At 46.1% G+C, this 23,380-nt stretch overlaps 4 protein-coding genes across 5 annotated transcripts; 3 read left to right on the top strand and 1 right to left on the bottom strand.

The window, feature by feature from the left end:
- Positions 1 to 62: 62 nt before the first annotated feature.
- On the top strand, positions 63 to 3,476 carry LOC134015336 (serine/threonine-protein phosphatase 2A catalytic subunit beta isoform-like). The gene is made up of 7 exons (XM_062454787.1): positions 63 to 521; positions 1,069 to 1,278; positions 1,380 to 1,553; positions 1,680 to 1,769; positions 2,255 to 2,416; positions 2,505 to 2,623; positions 2,830 to 3,476. The coding sequence occupies exons 1-7, from the start codon at positions 420 to 422 to the stop codon at positions 2,900 to 2,902; spliced, it is 930 nt and encodes a 309-aa protein (XP_062310771.1). The 5' UTR covers positions 63 to 419; the 3' UTR covers positions 2,903 to 3,476.
- Positions 3,477 to 3,922: 446 nt separating this feature from the next.
- zgc:101664 (uncharacterized protein LOC450064 homolog) lies at positions 3,923 to 5,376 on the top strand. 2 transcript variants are annotated; one of them, XM_062454792.1, is made up of 2 exons: positions 3,923 to 4,087; positions 4,424 to 5,376. In XM_062454792.1, the coding sequence occupies exon 2, from the start codon at positions 4,470 to 4,472 to the stop codon at positions 5,235 to 5,237; it is 768 nt and encodes a 255-aa protein (XP_062310776.1). In that variant the 5' UTR covers positions 3,923 to 4,087; positions 4,424 to 4,469; the 3' UTR covers positions 5,238 to 5,376. The 2 variants fall into 2 exon arrangements, with proteins under 2 accessions (XP_062310776.1, XP_062310777.1); XM_062454793.1 differs by lacking the exon at positions 3,923 to 4,087 and adding an exon at positions 4,223 to 4,319.
- Positions 5,377 to 5,632: 256 nt separating this feature from the next.
- LOC134015323 (phosphatidylinositol 3-kinase regulatory subunit alpha-like) lies at positions 5,633 to 15,459 on the top strand. The gene is made up of 15 exons (XM_062454767.1): positions 5,633 to 5,831; positions 6,231 to 6,873; positions 7,750 to 7,842; positions 8,342 to 8,416; positions 9,005 to 9,121; positions 9,270 to 9,471; positions 10,352 to 10,431; positions 11,840 to 12,053; positions 12,351 to 12,531; positions 12,694 to 12,819; positions 13,027 to 13,169; positions 13,471 to 13,647; positions 13,766 to 13,840; positions 14,050 to 14,220; positions 14,521 to 15,459. Exons 2-15 carry the CDS (start codon positions 6,552 to 6,554, stop codon positions 14,708 to 14,710), a joined length of 2,166 nt encoding a protein of 721 aa, XP_062310751.1. The 5' UTR covers positions 5,633 to 5,831; positions 6,231 to 6,551; the 3' UTR covers positions 14,711 to 15,459.
- Positions 15,460 to 18,852: 3,393 nt separating this feature from the next.
- LOC134015342 (protein FAM240C) lies at positions 18,853 to 20,485 on the bottom strand. Its single transcript, XM_062454797.1, has 4 exons — positions 20,467 to 20,485; positions 20,287 to 20,406; positions 19,977 to 20,101; positions 18,853 to 19,039 (listed from the first exon to the last, which is right to left on the bottom strand). The coding sequence occupies exons 3-4, from the start codon at positions 20,096 to 20,098 to the stop codon at positions 18,928 to 18,930; spliced, it is 234 nt and encodes a 77-aa protein (XP_062310781.1). The 5' UTR covers positions 20,099 to 20,101; positions 20,287 to 20,406; positions 20,467 to 20,485; the 3' UTR covers positions 18,853 to 18,927.
- Positions 20,486 to 23,380: the final 2,895 nt, after the last annotated feature.

The raw sequence follows: 23,380 nt of genomic DNA, 5'->3' as shown, positions 1-23,380 counted from the left end.
TTGCAAGTTAATTCTCATACATCTTCAAGGGCGGGTTTAGACACGTTAATAAGGGGATAGGTCTTAAACCTGGCAACCTCAAAATACCCCGTATGTTATTGTTGTAGCTCTTTTAGCTGGTGGTGGTGCCTTGGTGCTGCAATCCTCGGTCGCTGGATTCTGCCGCATCGGGGAATTTCGATCCATTCTTACCCCTTCAAATTTGTGGTTCCCCATCAGAAATAACGTCGTTAACTAAATTGAAACGTCAAAGTGATACGTCAGATAAGTTGTTTAGGTTCTTATAGTTAGCATAGGTACCAGTTTTAGCGGGACTAATAGAGCGGCTAACAATACATTCAGCTAAGCTACGCTAGCAAGAGCGAGCTAACAAGAAATTAGCATCTGCATCACATCGGTGGCTGGCTTCCGCGGCTGTCATGGACGACAAATCTTTTACTAAAGAATTAGATCAATGGATCGAACAATTGAACGAGTGTAAGCAGTTATCGGAAAATCAAGTCAGGACACTCTGCGAAAAGGTGAGTTATGCATTAGGAAATAAATGAATTTACTCAACTACTGAAACTATGTCAGGCTAACACAATTCTTTTACCAGCCATTTCAGATCGTGGCCTAGGTCTAAGCGCCTAGCCTAGCTAGCCAACAAGGCTAGCTAACATTAGCTAACCCTGACTGTAAAAAATGGGTGCGAGCGAGCCCTGAACTAAAACGTTCACTGACTTGCCCAATTGAGAAATGTAGACTAACAAGTTTGTTCATTTTGTATATTTCGACTGCAAATAATACGAACATATTAGAGCTATAATCTTTTCGATCAAAGTTACGTAAAGATGTAAAAGATTTGTTGGCTATTTACAATGGTTTTCCACGTAACATAATTTCCAGTAAATATACTGGTCCTTAAGATACAGTCAGTCGCTAATACTACCTGCTTATTAGCAGGCTAGCTATAGGTTGCATCCCCTTGATCTCTATATGTGCTGCAAAAGCGGTGTGTGGATATTTAATTTGGCATGACTGACGGAACCAGATATGTCTAACACACTTTACGTCTCTTATGTCTAGGCCAAGGAGATCCTCACAAAGGAATCAAATGTGCAAGAAGTGCGATGTCCTGTGACCGTCTGTGGGGATGTCCATGGGCAGTTTCATGATCTTATGGAGCTCTTCAAAATTGGTGGAAAATCCCCTGACACCAACTACCTGTTTATGGGTGACTATGTGGATCGAGGGTACTACTCTGTGGAAACAGTTACTCTTCTCGTCACATTAAAGGTATGGCTTCAGACAGCACTGAAACAACCTGCACTTGCAATTCCGTTGGCTGAAAATGTATCCGTAACCTGGCTGACGATACTGTTGCCTCTTTTCTCCAGGTTAGGTACCAAGAGAGAATCACTATTCTCCGGGGAAACCATGAGAGCAGGCAAATCACTCAGGTGTATGGGTTTTATGACGAGTGCCTGAGGAAGTATGGCAATGCCAACGTGTGGAAATACTTCACAGACCTCTTTGACTATCTCCCACTAACTGCCCTTGTAGATACACAGGTGAGTTAATAGGAAAAATGTCTTGACACCATCGTTTGTATGTAACGATTTACACCCGTTTCAACCTACCCACGTAAAGCAAATAGGTTGACTTTTTTCGTTATTTCTTTCCTTGCCCTTGGTCAGATCTTCTGCCTTCACGGAGGCCTGTCTCCATCCATAGACACTCTGGATCACATAAGAGCCCTGGACCGCCTTCAGGAGGTCCCACATGAGGTAGCCATCTTTATATTGGCCCATGTGCCCTACATCTACATTTAGTCATTTAGCAGATGCTCTTATCCAGAGCGACTTACAGTAAGTACAGAGACATTCCCCCAAGGCAAGTAGGGTGAAGTGCCTTGCCGGGGGATCAAACGTCATTTGGCAGAGCCGGGGATCGAACCAGCAACCTTCTGATTACTAGCCCGATTCCGTAACCGCTCAGCCACCTGACTCCTCCCTAGAACACAGAACACGCATGACTTGGCGAATTTAACACTGATGGTTGGGAACTTTTTCATGTGATTCTTTCTAACTTCCGGTTTTCTACAGTACTACTAATTTCCAGCTTCTGTTTTTGCGGTTGATTGTAATTAGCTTGATTTTAGTGGCACAGTGGTATAACATAATTGTAAGTATGTGTATGTTATTTTTGGTAGAATCGTTTCCGATGCATAGTTTGATTTAGGTTATTGACACTTATTTCTGCTGTTCACCAGGGCCCCATGTGTGACCTGTTGTGGTCTGACCCTGATGACCGTGGCGGCTGGGGCATCTCCCCCCGTGGTGCAGGCTACACGTTCGGACAGGACATTTCTGAGACCTTCAACCATGCCAACGGCCTAACCCTGGTCTCACGTGCCCACCAGCTGGTGATGGAGGTACGAGACAGTGACTAGCCGCAGCGCCGTGCCAGCTAAGCTTGCACCACACGAGCGAATTTTCTGACGTTTTCTTTTTCTCCTGCAGGGATACAACTGGGGCCATGACAAGAATGTTGTCACCATCTTCAGTGCGCCAAACTACTGCTATCGTTGTGGCAACCAAGCGGCTATTATGGAACTGGATGATACTCTTAAATATTCTTTGTAAGTATAAAGACTGAACAATCCTTAATGGTTGGATCACTTATTCCTGTACCATACTTCTCAACCTGTGTCCCTAAACACGCTACTATTCTTTAGCATAAAATTGGTGAACGTGTTATGGGAAAAGTCCTCACTTTAGAAAGAAGGGCGTGTAGTGGTTTACCAAGAAGTCTGCTAACAGGTTTGTTTTCTGGCTCCTCCCCCAGCCTACAGTTTGATCCTGCTCCTCGACGTGGTGAACCCCATGTGACCAGACGTACTCCCGACTACTTCCTGTGAATGTCCAAAGCTATCCTTGTTGTCCCAAAATCTCCACTTAAAAATTTGAATATACTGTACAAGGGAGGTTTAATAATTGGAGGATAAGGTTTAAAAAGAAGGAAAAAAAAAAAAAAGGAAAAAAAAAAACCTGCAAAGAAAGTTAGAACAGGGAGCCCGACCCCCTTTACAGTTGTCTAGGATACGCTGTCATAACGCTGTGCTGATGAAACATTTACAATACATGTTTAAGATGATATTCTGTTTGTTTAATACATGTTTAAAATGATTGAAATATGAAAGTACCAACGTGGACCAAAATGTGCCATATGATCTTTTAAGACATGTAAAACTCGCAAGTTTTTTTAAAACAGCAATATAGCCCTATTTGATCTCACAATGACACATCTCATAGCAAATACAGTAAATTGTGCTTTTTTTGTTGCAAAACTATTGGTAAGAGTGCTTAAAGTAGTAAAATGGTCATTTTTAGCAACTCAGGCCATATGGCATGCAGAAAAGTGACTTGTGCTGATGGATGTCCCCAGCCAGCGTATACCATAATTTGAATAAAGACAATGGACGTATGATTAAACAGTTCTGTTGACACTGTCTTGTTATTTCCCCTACTAACGATATGCAGTCTGCCTCAGGACACTGGAGCGCTTCGGTTTTATACTTTACAGTTCAGTTGAAATAACTGATGTAAGGAACCTAATAATGGCTCGCAGATTTACTTGATTATAATAGTTACTGATGTAATAAGGTCATAGCCAGGAATTCTTCAAAGCTTGGCATTGTGAGAGAGGGCCTCTAGCTCCTTTGCCCTAGATACTTTGGAGGATCCTCAGGAATGTCCACTCTTTGCATACGCTATAACGAAATTGTGTAATTTGCCATTTCAAGCTGTTCCCATACGTTAAAAAATTACGCTAAGTAGAGGAAGTGGTTTTATTTATTTTTAATCTGTATTTTCGTTGTAAAGAGGATGCATTCGCTGCTTTCATGAAACGATTGCATCTTGCGCCCTTCCCCCAATGCGCGTGACACGCGAGATTACTCAAAATGTACGCTTCCGTAGCTGCTCCCTATTGCCCATCCCCCGTCTTGGCGTTAGCATGGCTATGCTAGATAGCTCGCTAATGTAAAGTTAACTCCTTGTTGGCTGGCTTTTTAATATACTATTACATATTTACCGTCAAACAGGTTGGTATCGTTGCTATTTGCGAGATACAGTCATTAGCCGAACATATACATCGTCATTGAATTGTGGTTTGATGTCAATTACATCGAAGTAGTTAGCTAGCTACTGTAAATAGTTGGTTTACCTTCAGGACACCAACCATACCCGGTTTGAAGCATCCTTTCAGTGACAATAAGTAATGAGGAAGCAGTTGAACTGCTTACTTTAACCAACTCCACGCAACAAAAATAAACCGTAATAGTTTGAATGCAAACCAACCTTTTGATTGGAACAGTGTGCTGTGAGTGTAATGTATTTGTTCACTAGGCTGCTTAAATTAAATCTGTCTTTCGCTCTAGGGCTCATCGAATGAAACAGTGATGTGGGGGGAGTTGTCCTGTCTGCATGGATTTGGTGTTGCACTTCAGAGAAGACTCTGCAGACCTCGGCACCTTAGTGAGCCAAACAGAAAAAGCTTTTGAGGATTTTCCCTGCAGAGTTCTGCCTGTGTTTACACCCTGGTACCCATCCACAGGGGACAAACCCCTGCCCACAAGGCCTCTAAAGTCACCCCCAATCATCTACCCGGAAGAGGTGATAAAAATCCAGAGGCATATCTTGACTTTAGCACGAGAGCTACCAGAATCAGTACATGAATGCTCTGACACTGACGGAAGTCCTCTGGATTGTGGCCAGACTAGTTTGGGAAGAGCACTCGTTGCTGCACAGACTTGCCCAGAGACATGGGCGCCACGCGTACAGTCTAAAGACGGGGTCCTCGACAATAAAGTCAAACGGCGATCGTGGAGTGTTGCCTCACAGGCTCAAAGGGGTCTTCTTGCTTCCCCTAACTCTCATACTTTCTCCAGACAGTTCCATAAGATTGTTTGCAGCCACAGGCTTAACTTGCTCCAAAGGGCGAAGTGGGTCATAAATGGACACAGCTGTGTGGCAGGTGATTTAGAACAGGCGTGGAGAGGAGTGACCCGTGCCATGCGGAACTCCAAGCTGCCGACCTGCAATGCTAACATCCAGCGAAGCCTTGGCCAGATATGGGTGTTTTGCGATGTCCTGCACTGTGAACATGTCGGGAAGTATCTCAAGGATCAGCTGCAGCTCACGGGAAACATCACTCTATCTGTTCATAGACTGGGGGACATTCTCAGCTTTTAATTATTTATGAGGTAGATCATCACCATAAGATTGACCATTAACTCAGCAAATGCCGTTTAACGTGTGTGCATTTTCTATGTGGCGCACAGACAATTGTAGAACTATGAGTAAATGTTTTTAAATAAATTCCTGTATGAAATGTGCATATTGTTATACCCTGTGATTAAAGAGTATGACCCAGAAGACATAAAGAGTATGACCCAGAAGACATAAACCTAACACTTGAAAAGTAAGCTTATTTTATCAGCTTATGCTGATTTATGCTCCTACCAATTGACACAAAAGCTTCAAAAACAGGCAACCACTTTCACAGTAAATGTCTGAGTCAGGCCGTAAATGCATCCTGACAGAATGAGAAAAATGTAGGTTACCGGATTTGACGTCACGGTAGACGACTGTCTGGTTCAGTCAGTGAATGCTAATCCGGCTAACCTCGATAGCCAACCTCGACTTTTTTGTTCCGACGAGTGGTTTACCTACCAATTGCGTTTGATGTTGAAATTCTTATTTTGACACCTCTTTTCGAGTTTTTTAGTGACGCTGCAGATTTTACTTGTTTTGGAAGATTAACGACCGAGTTTTCGTGAAAATTAGGTAAGATAAGCTATCTTTAATGTAGCATAGTTGTTCCACATTTCAAGCGGCCTGGTTTTGCGTTTTAGCTAGTCTACCAGTATAGACATGCATGCGATGTTACGCTGCACTGGCTGGTGCTAGCTAGCTAAATTAGCTTGTCTCAGACTCCGTCACTAACTTGTGATCAGTAATCATTTTAGTTGGAAACTGCATAGTATCAATACGGGTAAATAAACGATTGTGTGTTTTGCATGTGTATTTGTCATATGTGCGTAGATAGCAAGGTAAATGGCAACAAATAATAGATAGCTACGCTAACACGTAGTTGGTTAGTTATCCATGAACAAAGACAGATGAGGCATACACACCTCCCGAATGATGTCTCATCTCTTTGCCCAATGTTTTCTTTTTCGTTAGGTCAGACCGACACTTTTACTTGACTGCAGATGTCCACATTTCAACTTTTAATTGGATTTTACATGAAGTTTCTTCAGGACACTAGAATCGACAGACCTGCCAGGTTGTCACTTGGATGAGTTTCTATTATGCAGTACTGCTCAGTTGAATCTATCTCTATGGTTCGGTTCAAAGACATGAGGTAGATGCCTAAGATGGAGATGGGGGAAACTAAACCATTAGGCTTTCTTGTGTGATCGTGGGTTATGATTTGTGATCAGCGTTGGTAAGAGAGACCAGTGTTCATTAAGACAGTGTGGCGATAGAGCAAAAAATATCAAGATGAGTACTGAAGGTTACCAGTACCGGGCTCTGTATGACTATAAAAAGGAGAGGGAGGAGGACATAGACCTCCATGTTGGAGACATCCTGATGGTGACAAAGGGAGCCCTCTTGGCCCTGGGCTGCCCCGGTGGAACTGAGGAAAGACCTGCCGAGATCGGCTGGCTCCCGGGGTTCAACGAGACGACTCAGGAAAAGGGTGACTTTCCGGGTACCTATGTGGAGTTTGTTGGTAGAAAGAGGATGTCACCACCGATGCCAAAGCCACGCCCCCCTCGACCCCCTTCCTCTGCCTCCGCCAGGACTGACTCAGAGTCAGAAGGTGAGCATTTACATTTAGTAATTTAGCAGACGCTCTTATCCAGAGAGACTTACAGTAAGTACAGGGACATTCTCCCCGAGGCAAGTAGGGTGAAGTGCCTTGGGAATCGAACTGGCAACCTTCAGATTACTAGCCCGATTCCCAAACCGCTCAGCCACCTGACTCCCTAGCAGCAGTTTAACGGTATTCAGTAACCACTAGAGATTCTCGTGAACTCTGTGGGGGCAGGATTCTGAGAATAACCATTTCTGCGAAACTGTTAAATGTCTTGACATCCGCATATTGTGTGTTTGTCTACGTAATGTGAATCGTTCAGATGGATGATTAGTATACTTGTGAAGTGGAAGAACGTTTTAGAATAATTTTTCATTCGGTGCATGCTCATGTCTACAGATATTTTTGATGAATGTGAATACAAATCCATAATCTGGGTTTCCTCCCAGCTGTTTCCCAGTATCATTAGCTCTGCCTTCCAACTTCCTCTTGTGAGGTCTCCATGTTTCACCCTTGCATGCTGCAGCTGGTAAAGTGGTTGTGGATGTTGCAAGTTGGTTAGACCACAAGAACTTTTAGAGGAAGCTAAAAAGTCACACTGGCAGGAAATGCCTATGTGTCAGCCTTCTGACACCATGTTCTTTGGAAGGTAAAAAGAAAAATCAGGACCATATTTCTGGAAGTAAAAACAAAGAGCAAAGCTGGAGAAACTGACTTTATTTTTTTATTTTTTTGAGTGTGTTTTCTGAATGCCACAGATGGCATCTCATCCTGCGTCATCGTTCGTCGAGAAGGGAAACCTACATTGTGAATTGTATTAAACAAACAGTCCAAATGTCTGAGCAAGTCAAGTTTTCAGGTAAAAATCTTTTCTCCCTTCAGGCTTTGGGTTGCCTGATCTGCCTGAACAGTTTGCTCCTCCGGAGATAGCCCCCCCGACCCTGGTCAAGCTGCTGGGGGCTATAGAGGGTAAAGGTGAGAGAGGGGTCAGGGCCACACTGGCCCCTATCGTCTATCTCAGTGGTTCCCAACCCTGGTCCTCAGGGCACCACTGTCCTGCATGTTTGAGATGTTTCCCTGCTCCAACACACCTGATTCAAATTAATGGTTATAAGCAGGCTTCTGCAGAGCTGGATAACGACCCATTCATTTGAATCGGGTGTGTTGGAACAAGGAAACATCTAAAACATGCAGGACAGGGGTGCCCTGAGGACCAGGGTTGGGAACCACTGGTCTATCTGTCTGATATGTTGCCCTTGACAACTGAGGTGACAGACAATGGTCATGTGATCAATGCTCCAACTGACCCTAAAGTTGGACAACTTGGAATTTGCCGTCATATTGCTTTCCCCTGTCACCTCCCCTCACCTCAGTTATGTTATTAATCCTTTTATCACTGCGTTGTATTCATGTTCTTTTACTTTGGTCTGTCTCATATTCATGTTCTATTACTTTTGTCTGTCTTGCTCCGTAGGTCTGGAGAGCGTGGCTCTCTACCGGTCACTGACAGGCAGCTGTAGTCTGGACCTCAGACAGCTTGCAGACAGCGGTGAGGAGCAAACTTTGTTTTCAAAAACATAACGCTTCCGAAAGCATTAGATAGACAGTCGATGACAAGGTTGATACAAGATGATAGGGCTCTCTGTGTTCAAGCTGTTACTCGCCATGTATGATTGGAAGGTTATAACCATCTCCTCTCAACATCATAGAGGAGGATACCATAATAAAACAGGGATGCCACTTACATTTAATCATTTAGCAGACACTTATCCAGAGCTACTTACTGACATTCCCCCCGAAGGCAAGTAGGGTGTAGTGTCTTTCCCAAGGACACAACGTCATTTTTGCACGGCCGGGAATCGAACCAACAACCTTCTGATTAATAGCCCGATTCCCTAACCGCTCAGCCACCTGACTCCCTCCACTTCCTGATCTGTTTGTTTGGCTGCAAGATGCCTGTTGTCGGTTACGCCCCGCCCCTGTCCTGATCCCCGCCCCTGTCCTGATCCCCGCCCCTGTCCTGAGCCCCGCCCCTGTCCTGATCCCCGCCCCTGTCCTGAGCCCCGCCCCTGTCCTGAGCCCCGCCCCTGTCCTGAGCCCCGCCCCTGTCCTGAGCCCTGGCTGTTTCTGTGTGCAGATGTGGACCAGAGTGACCTGCAGGGTGTGTGTGATGGCCTGGTGAGGTACTTGCTGGATCTCCCACACCCAGTAATCCCTGCCTGCCTTCACCCGGAGATGGTCCACGCTGTGCAAGGTGAGGTCACGGCTCCGCCGTCCTCGTCCGTCAGAGGAGCGCCCGTCTCGCCAAACAGGTTCTCTGACTGATAACAAAAGTATTTACACCTAACCGTGTCTTGCTTGTGTTTCCTCCATCTCTCTCTCTCCCCCCCACCCCCCTACAGAGGTGAGGGATCCGGAGGAGTGTGGTCAGACGCTGCGGAGGCTGGCCAGCTCTCCCTCCTCCCCTCCCCAGTACTGGCTCACCTTGGTCTGCCTGCTGCGCCACTTCTCCAGGGTCTGTCTGAGCGGCAGCAGGAACCAGCTCAGCGTGCGTGCCCTGGCCGACACCTTCAGCCCGCTGCTCTTCAGGACACAGACCGTCAGGTTAGAATACGACCCGTATCATTTACATCATTTACGTCATTTAGCAGACGCTCTTATCCAGAGTGACTTACAGTAAGTACAGGGACATTCCCCCGAGGCAAGTAGGGGGAAGTGCCTTGCCCAAGGACACAACGTCATTTAGCACGGCCAGGAATCGAACCGGCAACCTTCTGATTAGTAGCCCGATACCCTAACCGCTCAGCCACCTGACTCCCGTATCATCATCTTCCTAGTGGATGGAGTATATTAGGGAGTCAGATCATGGTTGAGCGGTTAGGGAATCGAGCTATTACTCAGAAGGTTGCCGGTTCGATTTCCTGGCCGTGCAAAATGACGTTGTGTCCTTGGGCAAGGCACTTCACCCTACTTGCCTCGGGGGGAATGTCCCTTGTACTTACTGTGAGTCTCCCTGGATAAGAGCGTCTGCTAAATTACTAAATGTAATGTACTTGACCAGGGCTGTTCTCAAGTCATTGTCCTGGCCTGGGATTTGGATTTTGGCCAGGGGTTTGGATTACATTTACATTTATTCATTTAGCAGATGCTTTTATCCAAAGCGACTTCCAAAAGAGAGCTTTACAAAAGTGCATAGGTCAATGATCATAAACATGGCTGGTAGCCAAAACATGAAGCATACATTGTGAAAAGCAAATAAGTGCCAATGGGAAGAAACGTAGTTAAACAAGTTACAATTAAACAACCTCAAATGAACCTCAAAAGGGCAAGAGTGTACCTGGAAGGATTAGTTTGGTCGTTGCTGCTTAACTTCATGTTTTAGATTCAGTTTCTTGGGCAACTAAGCACAATGTGGGTTGGTAGTGTGTGGTTTTGTGTATCCATGTGTTAGTTTCATGCTTGTCATGTGTTTTTTCCTCATCAGTGAGTCCAGTCCAGACTGTCTGGTCCAGATTTTAGAGGTTCTTATCACCAGCGAACTCAACGAAAATCAAGCAGCACCAGGTAAAACATTTGGTGTTTTTTTAATCGGTTAAGTGACCAAGCTCCCTGGTGTGTTGTTGAGACAGTGTCATTCTCTGGTCAGTCAGAGGACAGCCAGCTTATCCCGCTGTGACAGGGTACAGAAGCTACCGGCAGGCACGCATGCTTACCGAAATCTGGTTCTTAAATAACCAGTGGATTAAATGAGGCCTCTTCATTGAACTCTTTTAGCTTAATAGTTCACTCTCAAACCAACTATACTGGTAGGAGATATGGTGGTTGTTTTGAAAAATAGGTTTTCTTTTTGTTGGACATTACTTTTTGTCACATACGCCGTACAAAGATAATTTAATCTCATGTTGATTTTGGTCGTATTCATTCGTAGTAGGTGTGTGTGTGTTCATTGTTCTTCCTGCTGGGTTAGTCATCACTTCTCAGCCTTCAGGAGGGTGGGGGTGGGAGCAGTCATGCGCACGTGCACACACACATGCGCACACACACACGCGCACACACACACGCGCGCACACAGCCAATCTGGCTCTCAGGATGACATCATCTCCCAGGAGCACATGAAAGATGCCGCAGAGAGGGGGGTGGGGGCGGGACTCCGGTGACAGCTCCAAGGCTACGATTGGCCGAACGAAGTGATGTCATGCATCACCCAGCTTCTCCCTCGAGCGCTGCATCGTTCTCTTAAGGCATCAATGGGCTGCAGAGGCTGCCTGACCGGAGGCCAGAACCACCCCAGGCTGTCCCTGGGTGCGTGAGCGGCTAGCTAACATGGAGGACCGGGCCCCGTCGCAGGACGAGAAGGAAACAGGAACAGAGCAGGTGTTTTACGCAGACGTGGAGCCGCCAGGTAACCACGGCGCCAGACAGGGCTCCGTCTCGGTCGCCCAGGGCGACGTCTAGGCTCCTGTTTAGGACCGACGAGAGAGATTTAAACACCTGTTGTCATTATCTGGACCAGAAGCAGAAGCCGTGTGTTAGGATATGTTGTTGTTGTTGTTGATGGCTGGCCTCCCTGCTGCCTACATGTCATCTGCATACGTGCCTCGGATTGTGTTAGGAAGGTGTTGCTGGTGTTGAACTAGGTTTTCGTAGGGAACTATATAGTGTCAGAGCTACATAATGTGTTTTTATTTGTATTTTTTTGATAAATATTTGTATACTTTTACTTCCTGTTCTGCTCTGACTGCAGATCAGATCACAGGAACACTAAGAAGAGTCTGTGTGTTTTCAATGCATCTTAGCGTGATTTTATTTCCAAACATATGTGTTAGGTATGTGATCAATTGTTCTACGGCTGATACACTACATGCGGGGACCTCGCTTTCTTGCGAGCTTCAGCAGTGAGGCACTTTGGGTAATTAATGTAGTGTCAGACTGCAAACAGAACCGCCTCCTCACCTCCGTCTCCCCTCCCCAGCGCTGCCTCCTAAGCCAGCCAAGCCACCCACCCCTGTCCCTCCCGCCGCCGGCCACAGCTTCAACAACAGCCTGAGCCTGCAGGACTCGGAGTGGTACTGGGGGGATATCTCCCGGGAGGAGGTGAACGAGAAGCTGCGGGACACGGCGGACGGGACCTTCCTGGTCCGGGACGCCTCCACCAAGATGCACGGAGACTACACGCTGACGCTCAGGTGGGTCAGGGGCTGCTGGCCGCACACCTGGTCTGGCTGTGCTTTCTCTCTGGTTGCTTTAACCCGACCCCAAGCAGTTATGGTTAGGGTTATTTTAGGGTTAAGATTGTTTGCCTGGTTACTTCAAATGGACTAAATGTAACTTACTCCTTGGTATTTGTGATTTAAGCCTTTGTTTGAAAGTACTTTGGTGCTTCTATGATCAGCTTCAGTTTGTGGTCAGTTCGTTCTACATGTGAAATAGAGGTACACCACGTACAGCTTTCATTCTTAGAATTTCCGTGTTCCTCTTTTCAGGAAAGGGGGCAACAACAAGCTGATAAAGATCTTCCACCGAGAGGGAAAGTACGGCTTTTCCGACCCGCTGACGTTCAGCTCTGTGGTGGAGCTCATCAACCACTACCGTCATGAGTCGCTGGCCCAGTACAACCCCAAGCTGGACGTGCGGCTGCTCTACCCCGTGTCCAGGCTGCAGCAGGTCAGTCTGAGGCGTCGCAGACCCGCCCGCTGCGAACGCACACGGATCAGATGTCTCTGCCCGGCCCGGACAGTGTCTCGCGAGGATTGTAAACCCTGCTCTATTTGAGCAACCATGAATTTCTGGAGTGTGAACCTCTTCTGTGTGTGTGTGTGTGTGCAGGACCAGGTGGTGAAGGAGGACAGCATTGAAGCGGTGGGGAAGAAGCTTCATGAGTATCACCTGCAGTACCAGGAGAAGAACAGGGAGTACGACCGCCTGTACGAGGAGTACACCAGGACCTCGCAGGTCAGTCCTGCAACACTTACTGTGTGTGTTGCCAAAAACAGGACTGGCTTGATAGAATTAAGGCAACACATTTTAGTCCAAGTCCAGCTTAGTCTCTGAATGGCGTGTGCTGTGATTAGACATCCCAGATTCAGGGCTAAAATAAGAGCTTGACTCGCCATGACGCTGCGTGTGTCTCTCGCTGACCCTTGACCTCTGCCCTCCCAGGAGATCCAGATGAAGAGGACAGCCATCGAGGCCTTCAACGAGACCATCAAGATCTTCGAGGAGCAGTGTCAGACACAGGAACGCTACAGCAAGGAGTACATCGAGAAGTTCAGAAGGGAGGGCAACGACAAGGAGATCCAGAGGTACCCTGATCAGATGGCTGAGCGGTTAGGGAATCGGGCTATTAATCAGAAATTTGCCGGTTCGATTCCCGGCCGTGCAAAATGACGTTGTGTCCTTGGGCAAGGCACTTCACCCTACTTGCCTCGGGGGGAATGTCCCTGTACTTACTGTCAGTCGCTCTGGATAAGAGCGTCTGCTAAATGTAAACAAGGGCCCTGCTCACAGGCACATTAATTACAGGATCACATTCCGCCCGAAACACCACCAGGAAAGAAATTTGCGTCGTGTCTATGGACTGTTTATGTTTACGCTCTCCCACAGAATCATGGGGAACTACGACAAACTGAAGTCGAGGATCAGCGAGATCGTCGACAGCAAACGGCACCTGGAGGACGACCTGAAGAAGCAGGCAGCGGACTACAGAGAGATCGACAAGAAGATGAACAGCATCAAGCCAGACCTGATCCAGCTCCGTAAGACCAGGGACCAGTACCTCATGTGAGACCCGGTCCCTGTACCACAGCACCCAAACACAGGGGGTCAGAGGTGGGGGTGAGAGGTGGGCTCTGTGTGTGCGGCGTGGTCTGTGACTGACCCGGCTGTCCTCTTTCTCCAGGTGGCTGACGCAGAAAGGCGTGAGGCAGAGGAAGCTGAACGAGTGGCTGGGCATCAGGAACGAAAACACAGAAGAGTACGTGGCTGTCCGCTTCTCCCTCTCCCGGCTCATCTTTCTCTTTTTCATTTCTTACGTTTTCTACTTTTCCTCTCTCTCCTCTTTTCCTCTCCTCTTTTCCATTTCCAAAACAAATACGTTTTCACCTTCTTCTCAAGCACTCCTTCATCGTCGCATTCTCACCCCGCCTGCTTTCCCTCCCCCTCTCTCTCTGGCGTGTGTCACAGCGAGTACTCCATGGTGGAGGACGAGGAGGACCTGCCCCACCACGACGAGCGCTCCTGGCGCCTGGGCAACATCAACCGCCTGCAGGCCGAGAGCCTCCTGAGAGGGAAGAGGGACGGCACCTTCATGGTCCGGGACAGCAGCAAGCCTGGCTGCTATGCCTGCAGCGTGGTGTACGTACCCGGGGGACATGTGACCGCTGTCGTTAGCAGAGGCGAATCAGTCGCCACGTAGCCCGATGGTGGAAATGCACTACAGACCGCAAGAAAGTTTAGATGTTGAATGAAACATGTTTAGAATGTGTTTTTGTTTATCAATACAAGACTTGGTGTTGCCAGTGTGTAGTATACCATTGATGATGTTCAAGGTGCATTTAGCACAATGCTATAAGTTAAAGTTAATTTAGACTGCTGGTAAAACCAGGTATTTGGTTTGTCATGTGTTTTGATCCTGTCTCTCTCTCGTGGCTGCAGCGTGGATGGAGAGGTGAAGCACTGTGTGATCAACAAGACCCACACGGGGTACGGCTTTGCCGAGCCCTACAACCTGTACGGCTCCCTGAAGGAGCTGGTCCTTCATTACCAGCACACCTCCCTGGTCCAGCACAACGACTCCCTCAACGTCACCCTGGCCCACCCTGTCTACGCCCAGCAGAGGAGGTGATCACTGCTGCCCCACCCGGCTGGACCCACCACAGGCCCGCACAGAAGGCCCACGCAAATACTCAAAGGGTGCACTTGATTTAGTTAACCCAGGTACAATGAAACCCAAATGGAACAATCCAAAAAGTACAACAGCAAAAAAAAAAAAAAAAAAAACTCCTCTAAATGGTGTTTGGCCTGTGTGTATTTGAGTCAGGTCAGGAGAGCATCTGGATAGGCGGTCAGACTATAGATCGCAGGAGCAGTAAAGCAGGTTTACAAACCTGACGTCTGTCTCGGGACACTTAACACTGTGGATGAGTTCATGGAGAGAGGTGTGTGTGTTGTGTGTGACAGTCTGAAGAAAGTGACAGAACACAACAGAAGTCTAAAAGACTTGATTTCAATGGTGCTCTGTACAACTCTCTTTTCAAAACATCTGCCTTTAGGGTTGTTTAGGTGGTTATGTTTGTGTGAGTGACTGTTTGTACGTGGGGGCGACTGAAGCCAAGGAAACTGTAGTTGAGCTCTGAAATGGTCAATAGAGCTTGATACTGATGTCATATCTCTACAATATTCCTGAAATGGTGGGATGTTACGTCTCCTGGTACTAGACATGTGGATGATGCTAGACAAACCTTATGTCTCTTCAAGTCTTAAGAAAACGTAATGTTCGCGTCAGAACATGAACACACAAACCGCAGACGGCATATCAAACGAAAAGACAAAAAATGTTTTTGACAGGTGGGTTGGGCTTAAGTTTCTTTGCCCTGCAGAAACCAAAATCCTCATTCCACTGTTTCTAAGGAAAACTTTTCAGTTTGATTCATAGTTATGTGTTATCTCCAATGTTCTATCTATTCTATCTGGCTTTTTTCTTGTGACATGACCATGCCAGTGTCTCCTTAATCTAGTTAACCACACACTTTTCAAAGCATTAACTTTCTGTTAACTAACTTACCTTTCTGACTGTTAACTTCTAAGTTTGTTGTGAAAGAGTATGTCTACATTTTGTTAGTGAAGCAATGTGTGAAGTTATTAATATCAATCTATTAGATACATTTTTAGGTTTAGCAAAGATATTTTATTTTGTTTGATTTCTATTATACCTGTATGAACCAGTTGTGCGAGATATGATGATGATTATGTTTAATGGGAATATGTTTGTCTGATACGCATAGATGTGAGAATCATTTCATGTTCAACATTTCAGTAGATTTTTCCCTGACGAGGGAGGAAAGATTGGTTGTAAGAGAATGCACAAATGAATCAGATGGGATCCTGACTGTTGTCATTCCAGAAGCTGTATTTTCTGTATCAGAAATACCTAACAGCCCAGAATCATTATCACATTGCCATGAGACGTATGTTGACTTACATGTTTTTCACTAATTCATGCTGTCATCTGAGAAAATAAAGCACCGAAATACTATAATTCCACAAAAGTGTGACGTTGCTTCCTATGTGTTCTGTTTATTAAGTAATTGGGATTCACGTTGGGTATTTATTTAATCTACAGAATAGTCAACAACGGGCGTTTGGTGATATTAGATTTTTTTCTCCAAGGGCACATTGACGTTGCAGTTCACTAACCAGATGCAACACCGCAGTCATGAACAGTTTCCAAAAATCATAAAAGCTCAAAGAGGAAATCAATCGCGTGCCACTTCATAGTAGTTCCAATGTAGCCTGCTAAGCACACCATATGGCCAATTAGCTAATTAGACATCTCAAACTTATAGCGTAATTTAGCGAACCTTAGCTACCGCTAACTCTCGCCCTCCTTGAAGAAGTTGTCTTGCAGATAATGGCGTACCTAATTACTAATCCTGCAGATAAAGAAAGGTATTTTGCCCTTTATAATAGCTATGCTAACCTAGCTATTGCTAGCTTGTTGAACATACAGCTGGCAGCGGCTTGACATGTGAACTTACATAGGTTAGCTAGCCCAGTCATCAAATGTGCATAATATTAAGCTATCTTTATCTTCATTCAATACATTCAGATAGGCTTGATAAAAAAACATGAACCAGCATTGTCTGGAATTAAAATAAGAATGTATATTGTCTTCATATTATTTTCATGGAGTAAGCAACTGTTTACCCTGTATACATAAACAGCAAAAAAAAGTCTTGCAGAATTCCAGCTGAAAAGGTACTTATGTGTATCAAATCCCACCCTTATCGATCAAACCTAGAAATCGGACTCAACCGTTAATTAGCTATAATATACTAATGCCAATTTAATGTACCAATTTTAATTGATTAGGTTGTTCTTGGTAAAGAATATTATTCCATGGTAACCCTCCATGCTAATATTGTTGTTTTCTTCATCCCCCTGTTCCTCGGCAGTTGAAAACCCTTCCTGTGCAGAGATCAGGGACGTTCTAACAGTTGCTGGAATGAACGTCCTTGTTGAGTTAGTTTTCATCTATTCTGAATATCTATGTATGTGTGTGTGTTACAGAATAAGATGCACCCTAGAGAGGGAACAGAGATGTGGAGTTCCGAGGGAGAGTCTGTGTGCTTTAACAGGAAGATGGCAGTCTCTGTCTAGAGAAATTCTCCTCCCGTAAGTTTTCACTGGCGATCTGCTTTTCCAGTCATCCTCTGCCATCTTCCAATTCACCACAAGTACCCCAAGTCCTGCGACTTTTCTAGTCCGGCAGATGACAGGCTCTGAAAAGCCTGGGTATCTGTGGCAGCTGGGAGCTCAAATCGTTCTCCTGTTGACAGCTGAAGACCACAACCCAGAAAGGAGGAGGAAAAGGAGGGAACAGCTCGCAGGGCGAAGGAGGGAGGAAGAGCAAGAAGAAGAAGTGATTCTTTTCCAGACGTTTGGTTTCCAGACAACTGATAGGTGGTGCGTGTTTCCGATGCAAACATGTTGACGTTTGACACAAACGGGGATGAAGCTGGATCCATCTGGGGGAACCTGATTCCCTAGGGAGTAACAGCTATAGATTTTTTGTTTCGAGACGTGATCATTTTTTACCTCACACTTAGTGTAAATCAGGGTTGAGAAAGGCTGGCATAGGGGGTTACACTGTAACAGCAGAAGGTTTTTAGGTTTTAAAATGGGATCATTAAGGGTTTTTCCCTGACAAACATTTTTCTCTGTGAAAATACAAATAAACTCCCAGCGCTGTTGTCGGTATTGATATCAAACAGAAAAAGGCTGCTGGACAAGATGCCAGTTCACCTCATGTCTTAAAGAGTGAACAAAATACTTCTCTTTATATTTCATTGCCAACAATACTCCCATCAGTACATCCATCCTTCCCCCTCGCAATCCCTCACCCTCTCACCCGTCTCACCCGTCTCACCCCCCTATCACCCGTCTCACCCTCTCACCCATCTCTTCCCCCTCACCCGTCTCACCCTCTCACCCATCTCGTCCCCCTCACCACTCTCACCCGTCTCACCCCTCTCACCACTCTCACCCGTCTCACCCTCTCACCCGTCTCTTCCCCCTCACCCGTCTCACCCCTCTCACCCGTCTCACCCCCCTCACCTGTCTCTCCGTCGGCAGACTATGGGATAGCTAAACCGTGAACTAAGACGTAGCGTTTCATCACTCGGGCGCTCCACTTTGTCTTTGTCAATGAGCAGCAAAGCCATGCTATGTGTGTGTGTGTGCTTGTGTCAGTGTGTGTGTGTGTGCTTGTGTCAGTGTGTGTGCGCGCGCGTCTCAGTTACGACTGTGTCACTGTGTTATTTCTTTCCACTCATGATCTCATCTGTCATTGCGGGTGTCGGGGATCAGCATCCTAAGTGTCCTGCCCTGCCTTCCTCTGTCCCTCAGGGCAGTAAACACACAGGGACGTGTCAGTCCAGCTGTCCGTCACGCAGGCTGCCGTGGCGACAGCCAGGAGAGGGATAGAGAGTGTACTGTACTTGACAATGCCCTTCAGACCACCTGTCACCAAGACTTGGAGCTGGTGTGGAGACAGGCTCCCTCTGGTGTTTATGTCTTAATATTTCTGTCTTCACATCAGACGTGTTCGTGGCATTACATCTACATTTGAACCTCTCTATAAAGACTTGGCAACGTTATTAGTTATGGGATTAGATGTTTTCATGTGTTTTATTCCGTAAAAAATGTAACTAATCTCAGCAAGTTTGACTACTGTTTGATTTGAAATATTAACAATCTATGGAGATGAAATACAAGGATTTTATTGATTTCTGAAAACACTCACACAGTTACAAATGACCCCCCCAAAATTACATGGTTAAATTATGTTTGTTCAGACATTTTGGCCAGTTTTCCCTTCTTCAGAAAGTCCTCATTCAGATTCTTCAGATGTTTGGTTCGATTATCCAGCCTCTGAACCCACTCCTCTCTCAACCTGCAGCAACACGACCATAAAGATCCAAGCTTTAATGATCTCTATTAGTAACCCCATAAAACCACAACAACACAGAACAGCTCACCAACAAAACAGAACAGAATGTAGATAATCTCCCTCCGCTTCTTGTTTATCCACACAATCCCACCCCAGCCCTCTGTGTACTCTGAGGCATGTTTGTGTGTTTTAGTATTTATTTCAGTCTGTGTGTCCGGGTGGATTCGATGCAAGGAAACTTGAGCATTATCTCCAGCTATCCTGGGCATTTGTGTGTCCGGGACAGTTAGGATGACTCCCCTTCTGTCACCTTCCTGACATTTCCTCGGCTTATTGCATTTGTTCTTGGGGCCGCGCTGCCTCTGGTAATCCCTCTGACCTTACTGCAGAGAAGCCTATTGTATGACACCCAAGCACGGAGCACTGCTAGCCATAGCAGGACCTCCAACATCACTCAGCACAACCCGATTATCAGATCAGGTTCCCTGCAGTGTTTTTTCCAGTCCCACTTAGATCAAGGATCCACACTTGATTATGCCAAAGCCTAGCTGGGGGTTAGGCAAATAGAAGGACTAGTCACAGGTGTTAGGAAGATGCATCTGCAATTACAGATCATTAAGGTTCACAGGCGTCTCTGAGGTATTTGTCTTGGTGAGATGTCCCCATCTGCCCTCAGGAGTCATGGAGGCTAGCTCATTGGAAGGCAGTCTGATACAAGCTGTTCTCAGATACTGTACTGCACATGTTACAGTCTATTAAAGGACTGCAGGTTTTTTGTATCGGCAGGACATGTCAACGAACAGATGGGACAGTTTCAAGAAAGTCAAAGTCCTTTAAGTGCAAACAGAAAAGGTGTTTTTCTCTATCTTTACATGTTTACACAAAGATTTTTTATTTTTTACAAAGGATGTTTTATTCTTTTACTGCGGAAACTGCTTACTTTGACAGGGCACTCTTCTCCTTTCTCATGTCTTCGTTCTCCAGGTGCTGGCTTTGATTCACAATTTTTTGTTCCCAGAAGTTCTTTATTAAAAACTTGTCATGGATCTTGGCCACGTTCATTTCCTGAATTAAAAGTTAATGACATCCCATTTGTACATTCCTCTGCCCATCATTGGACCATTGAAATGGAAAAGGAAGTCAACTATATTCAGCATGATAGACATCATCGAGGGTTATTACTAGAAACAAGTTCTAGACACCAGAGTAAACTGCAGAAGGAGAGAATTAAAATATAATTCACGACAAACCTTCTGTTGAGATGTGTTTGTGTTCCTCAGTGATGGTCTCAGGTTTTCGGTGTTCTTAAGTGTTCTTCAGTGGCTCATAAGTTAAGAGAACCCTTTCTTAGCCTGATGGATACCCCTTCTCTCTGTGCCACACACTCTCTCTCGAATCCCTCTGTGCCACACACACACTCTCTCTCTAACCCCTCTGTGCCACACACACACTCTCTCTCTAACCCCTCTGTGCCACACACACTCTCTCTAACCCCTCGGTGCCACACACACACTCTCTCTCTAACCCCTCGGTGCCACACACACACACTCTCTCTAACCCCTCGGTGCCACACACACACACTCTCTCTAACCCCTCGGTGCCACACACACACACTCTCTCTTCAACCCTCTCTTAGCTTGATGCTGGAGCGCTCCCCGCTATCCCTCTGGTATGAAAGCAAATCAGTGACATAACGTCAAAGGCATTGAATTCTTAATATTGATATTTAAACACCACCGAATTTGTTGGTTTTGTATTGACCTCTTTAAAATTGTTTTTGAACCCAAACAATTTGAGGCAAAGAAATTCGAGGCGAAAAAATTTGAGTGTGTGTGGGGGGGGGGGTGTCATCAGTCCCATCCTTCTGTTTTAGTATTTGCAATAACACTGATCAGGGAGCCCCATAGCAACACACCTCTTTCAGCTAACTTCTCGGTGTCCCTTCCTCCAGACCCAGAACCAATGTCCTTATGAGGGCAGGCTCGTTCCTTCTGAAGGGGCTCCCAGGCAAAGACATCTGCCCCTCTAATGAGATCTGAATTGCAGCCCTGGCCTACTGTGAAGAAACTGGAGTGACAGGGACCAGAGGGAGATTAAAGGGAGGAGAGAAGAGAGAGAGGAGGACAAGAGAGAGAGAGAGAGAGAGAGAGAGAGGAGGACGAGAGAGAGAGAGAGAGGAGGACGAGAGAGAGAGAGAGAGAGAGAGGAGGACGAGAGAGAGAGAGAGAGAGAGAGAGGAGGACAGAGAGAGAGAGGACAAGAGAGAGAGAGAGAGAGAGAGAGAGAGAGAGAGAGAGAGGAGGACAAGAGAGAGAGAGAGGGGGACGAGAGAGAGAGAGAGAGAGGACAAGAGAGAGAGAGAGAGAGAGAGAGAGAGAGGACAAGAGAGAGAGAGAGAGATAGAGAGAGAGAGAGAGGACAAGAGAGAGAGAGAGGAGTGAGAGAGAGGGAGGGAAAAGTGACAGAGGAGTGAAGGAATCATATTTCTGGAAAACGCGTGTCTCAAGTTCGTCTCTCCACTCTCAGATTTTGGCAGATAACACTGATGCAGCGGTAATTGAATTTGCTTGTGACCCGGCGTCATTTATGGTGGTTTCACATTAAGCTGAACAGAGATTAACCTTCACACCATGATCATCACATGGTTGAGTTTTCCCAGTATAAATCACAGACAACCAGTCAATCACACAACCCGCAATGAAGACAACCACACACACGTTCCTGTACTGTCTCCAAACCTCGACACCTGTCACAGGGCTGTGAGGAGAATGACAGGTATTACACAAGTACGCAAGTTGTTAACCCTCACAAACGGGGGGCGTGGCTTGTGGGGGCTTTTTTTCATGTGAGTATGTGTGGATGTGTCGTGGGAGGCACATGCTCTGCTGTGCGGCAAGTGTGTCTGCACGCGTGTTCATATGCGTGTTCATAAGTGTTTCGAGGGTAAGCGATAGGCAGCTTGACAATGATGTCATGTTCGTTCATGGCGCGGCGAGGTGGGTTTCATGCATGGTGGGGCGAGGTCCAGGTTGATGACAGAGGTGAGAGTATTCTGTGGAGAAGTCTCTGAGGAGATGTGTTAATACGTCTTTTATCCTCTCTCCCTCTCTCTCCCTCTCTCTCTCTCTCTCTCTCTCTCTCTCTCTCTCTCTCTCCCTCTCTCTCCCTCTGAGGAGATGTGTTAATACGTGGCTGACTTTTCCTCTCCTCCTGGGAGTGACATGGTGTACGCCACAGACCCTCCAGAAAGGTAAACAGGGCTGGGCAGAAAGGCTATTCATAGGCCAGACATTTGATGACACACTGGAATCACATTCTCAATAACTTTTCATAGTGCAGTGTAATCATGTACACTATCAAGCCCTGATGCTCTGCTTGTTTTGAAAGTATTAAAGAATAGGCTCTTTAAATTTGCCAACCAAGCAACTTGCAATAACACGTGCATCTGAATCAATATTGGATTTGTCCAGCGCTGTGGTTAGTCTGTTTCCTAACCCTGAGGGAATTAGTTTTGACTGAGACACACAAGAGGAAAATCTACCCCTCTCTCTTTCCCTCTCTCTGTCCCTCTCTCTTTCCCTCTTTCCCTCTCTCTCTTTCCATCTCCCTCTCTCTTTCTCTCTCCCTCTCTTTTTCTCTCTCTCTCTTTCCCTTTCTCTTTCTTTCTCCCTCTCCCTCTCTCTCTTTCCCTCTCTCTTTCCCTCTCCCTCTCTCTTTCCCTTGTTCGCTCTCTCCTTCTGGTACTGGTCTCTATTTCTCTCCATCTCCTCCTTCACCTTCTCCCTATTCCTCTCCCTCCTGAGTCCCAACTGTCATCTCTTCCAACTGTCATCTGTCCAGTTGTATAAAACAAGAGGTCACTAAGTGCTGTGTGTTTGAGTCTGATGAGAACATCTGGAGGACTTGGAACCACTAAGGGTGACTTTTCCTGGACCAGCCCAGACAGGCAAATCGGCACAAGCCAACAGAGAGGGGAAGTTCTTTGAGGGACAGAGAGCACCAGGGTGACTGTCATACCTAGAGAGCCCTGGGAAGCAGGTCTGGGACCAGGGTGGAGGTCAAGGGTCAGATGGCCCACAATTGTGCATTACAGGCAGTTTGTTATCAATTATTATGTAAACGGTGATGCAACCTAACTTATGTTTTAATTTTTTGTACAGGAGAATGTAATATCTGTGCAGTAGTCATATGTTTAACTATAATATATTTCATATAACACATTAATGACATTATGTGACAATGTCATTTAATATTTTGGGGGTTGACATTGAATTAGAAATATATTTGATTCATGGGTTCATGTAGTTGTTCCCAGGCTGTATACTGAGTCCCTAAACATCTAGT

Source organism: Osmerus eperlanus, chromosome 28, assembly GCF_963692335.1.
Source record: "Osmerus eperlanus chromosome 28, fOsmEpe2.1, whole genome shotgun sequence".
NCBI classification, from domain to species: Eukaryota; Metazoa; Chordata; class Actinopteri; order Osmeriformes; family Osmeridae; genus Osmerus; species Osmerus eperlanus.
Note: the sequence above shows the minus strand (reverse complement) of the source record. Positions and strands in the feature narration are given on the sequence as shown.

Coding starts and splice junctions, on each gene's coding strand:
- LOC134015336 (XM_062454787.1), top strand. CDS start 420: ATGGACGACAAATCTTTTACTAAAGAATTAGATCAATGGATCGAACAA. Junction 522..1,068: donor TCAGGACACTCTGCGAAAAG/GTGAGTTATGCA, acceptor TCTTATGTCTAG/GCCAAGGAGATCCTCACAAA. Junction 1,279..1,379: donor CTCTTCTCGTCACATTAAAG/GTATGGCTTCAG, acceptor TCTTTTCTCCAG/GTTAGGTACCAAGAGAGAAT.
- zgc:101664 (XM_062454792.1), top strand. CDS start 4,470: ATGGATTTGGTGTTGCACTTCAGAGAAGACTCTGCAGACCTCGGCACC.
- LOC134015323 (XM_062454767.1), top strand. CDS start 6,552: ATGAGTACTGAAGGTTACCAGTACCGGGCTCTGTATGACTATAAAAAG. Junction 12,054..12,350: donor GACTACACGCTGACGCTCAG/GTGGGTCAGGGG, acceptor TCCTCTTTTCAG/GAAAGGGGGCAACAACAAGC. Junction 13,648..13,765: donor ACCAGGGACCAGTACCTCAT/GTGAGACCCGGT, acceptor CTCTTTCTCCAG/GTGGCTGACGCAGAAAGGCG.
- LOC134015342 (XM_062454797.1), bottom strand. CDS start 20,098: ATGAACGTGGCCAAGATCCATGACAAGTTTTTAATAAAGAACTTCTGG. Junction 19,040..19,976: donor GAGAAGAGTGCCCTGTCAAA/GTAAGCAGTTTC, acceptor GTGTTGCTGCAG/GTTGAGAGAGGAGTGGGTTC.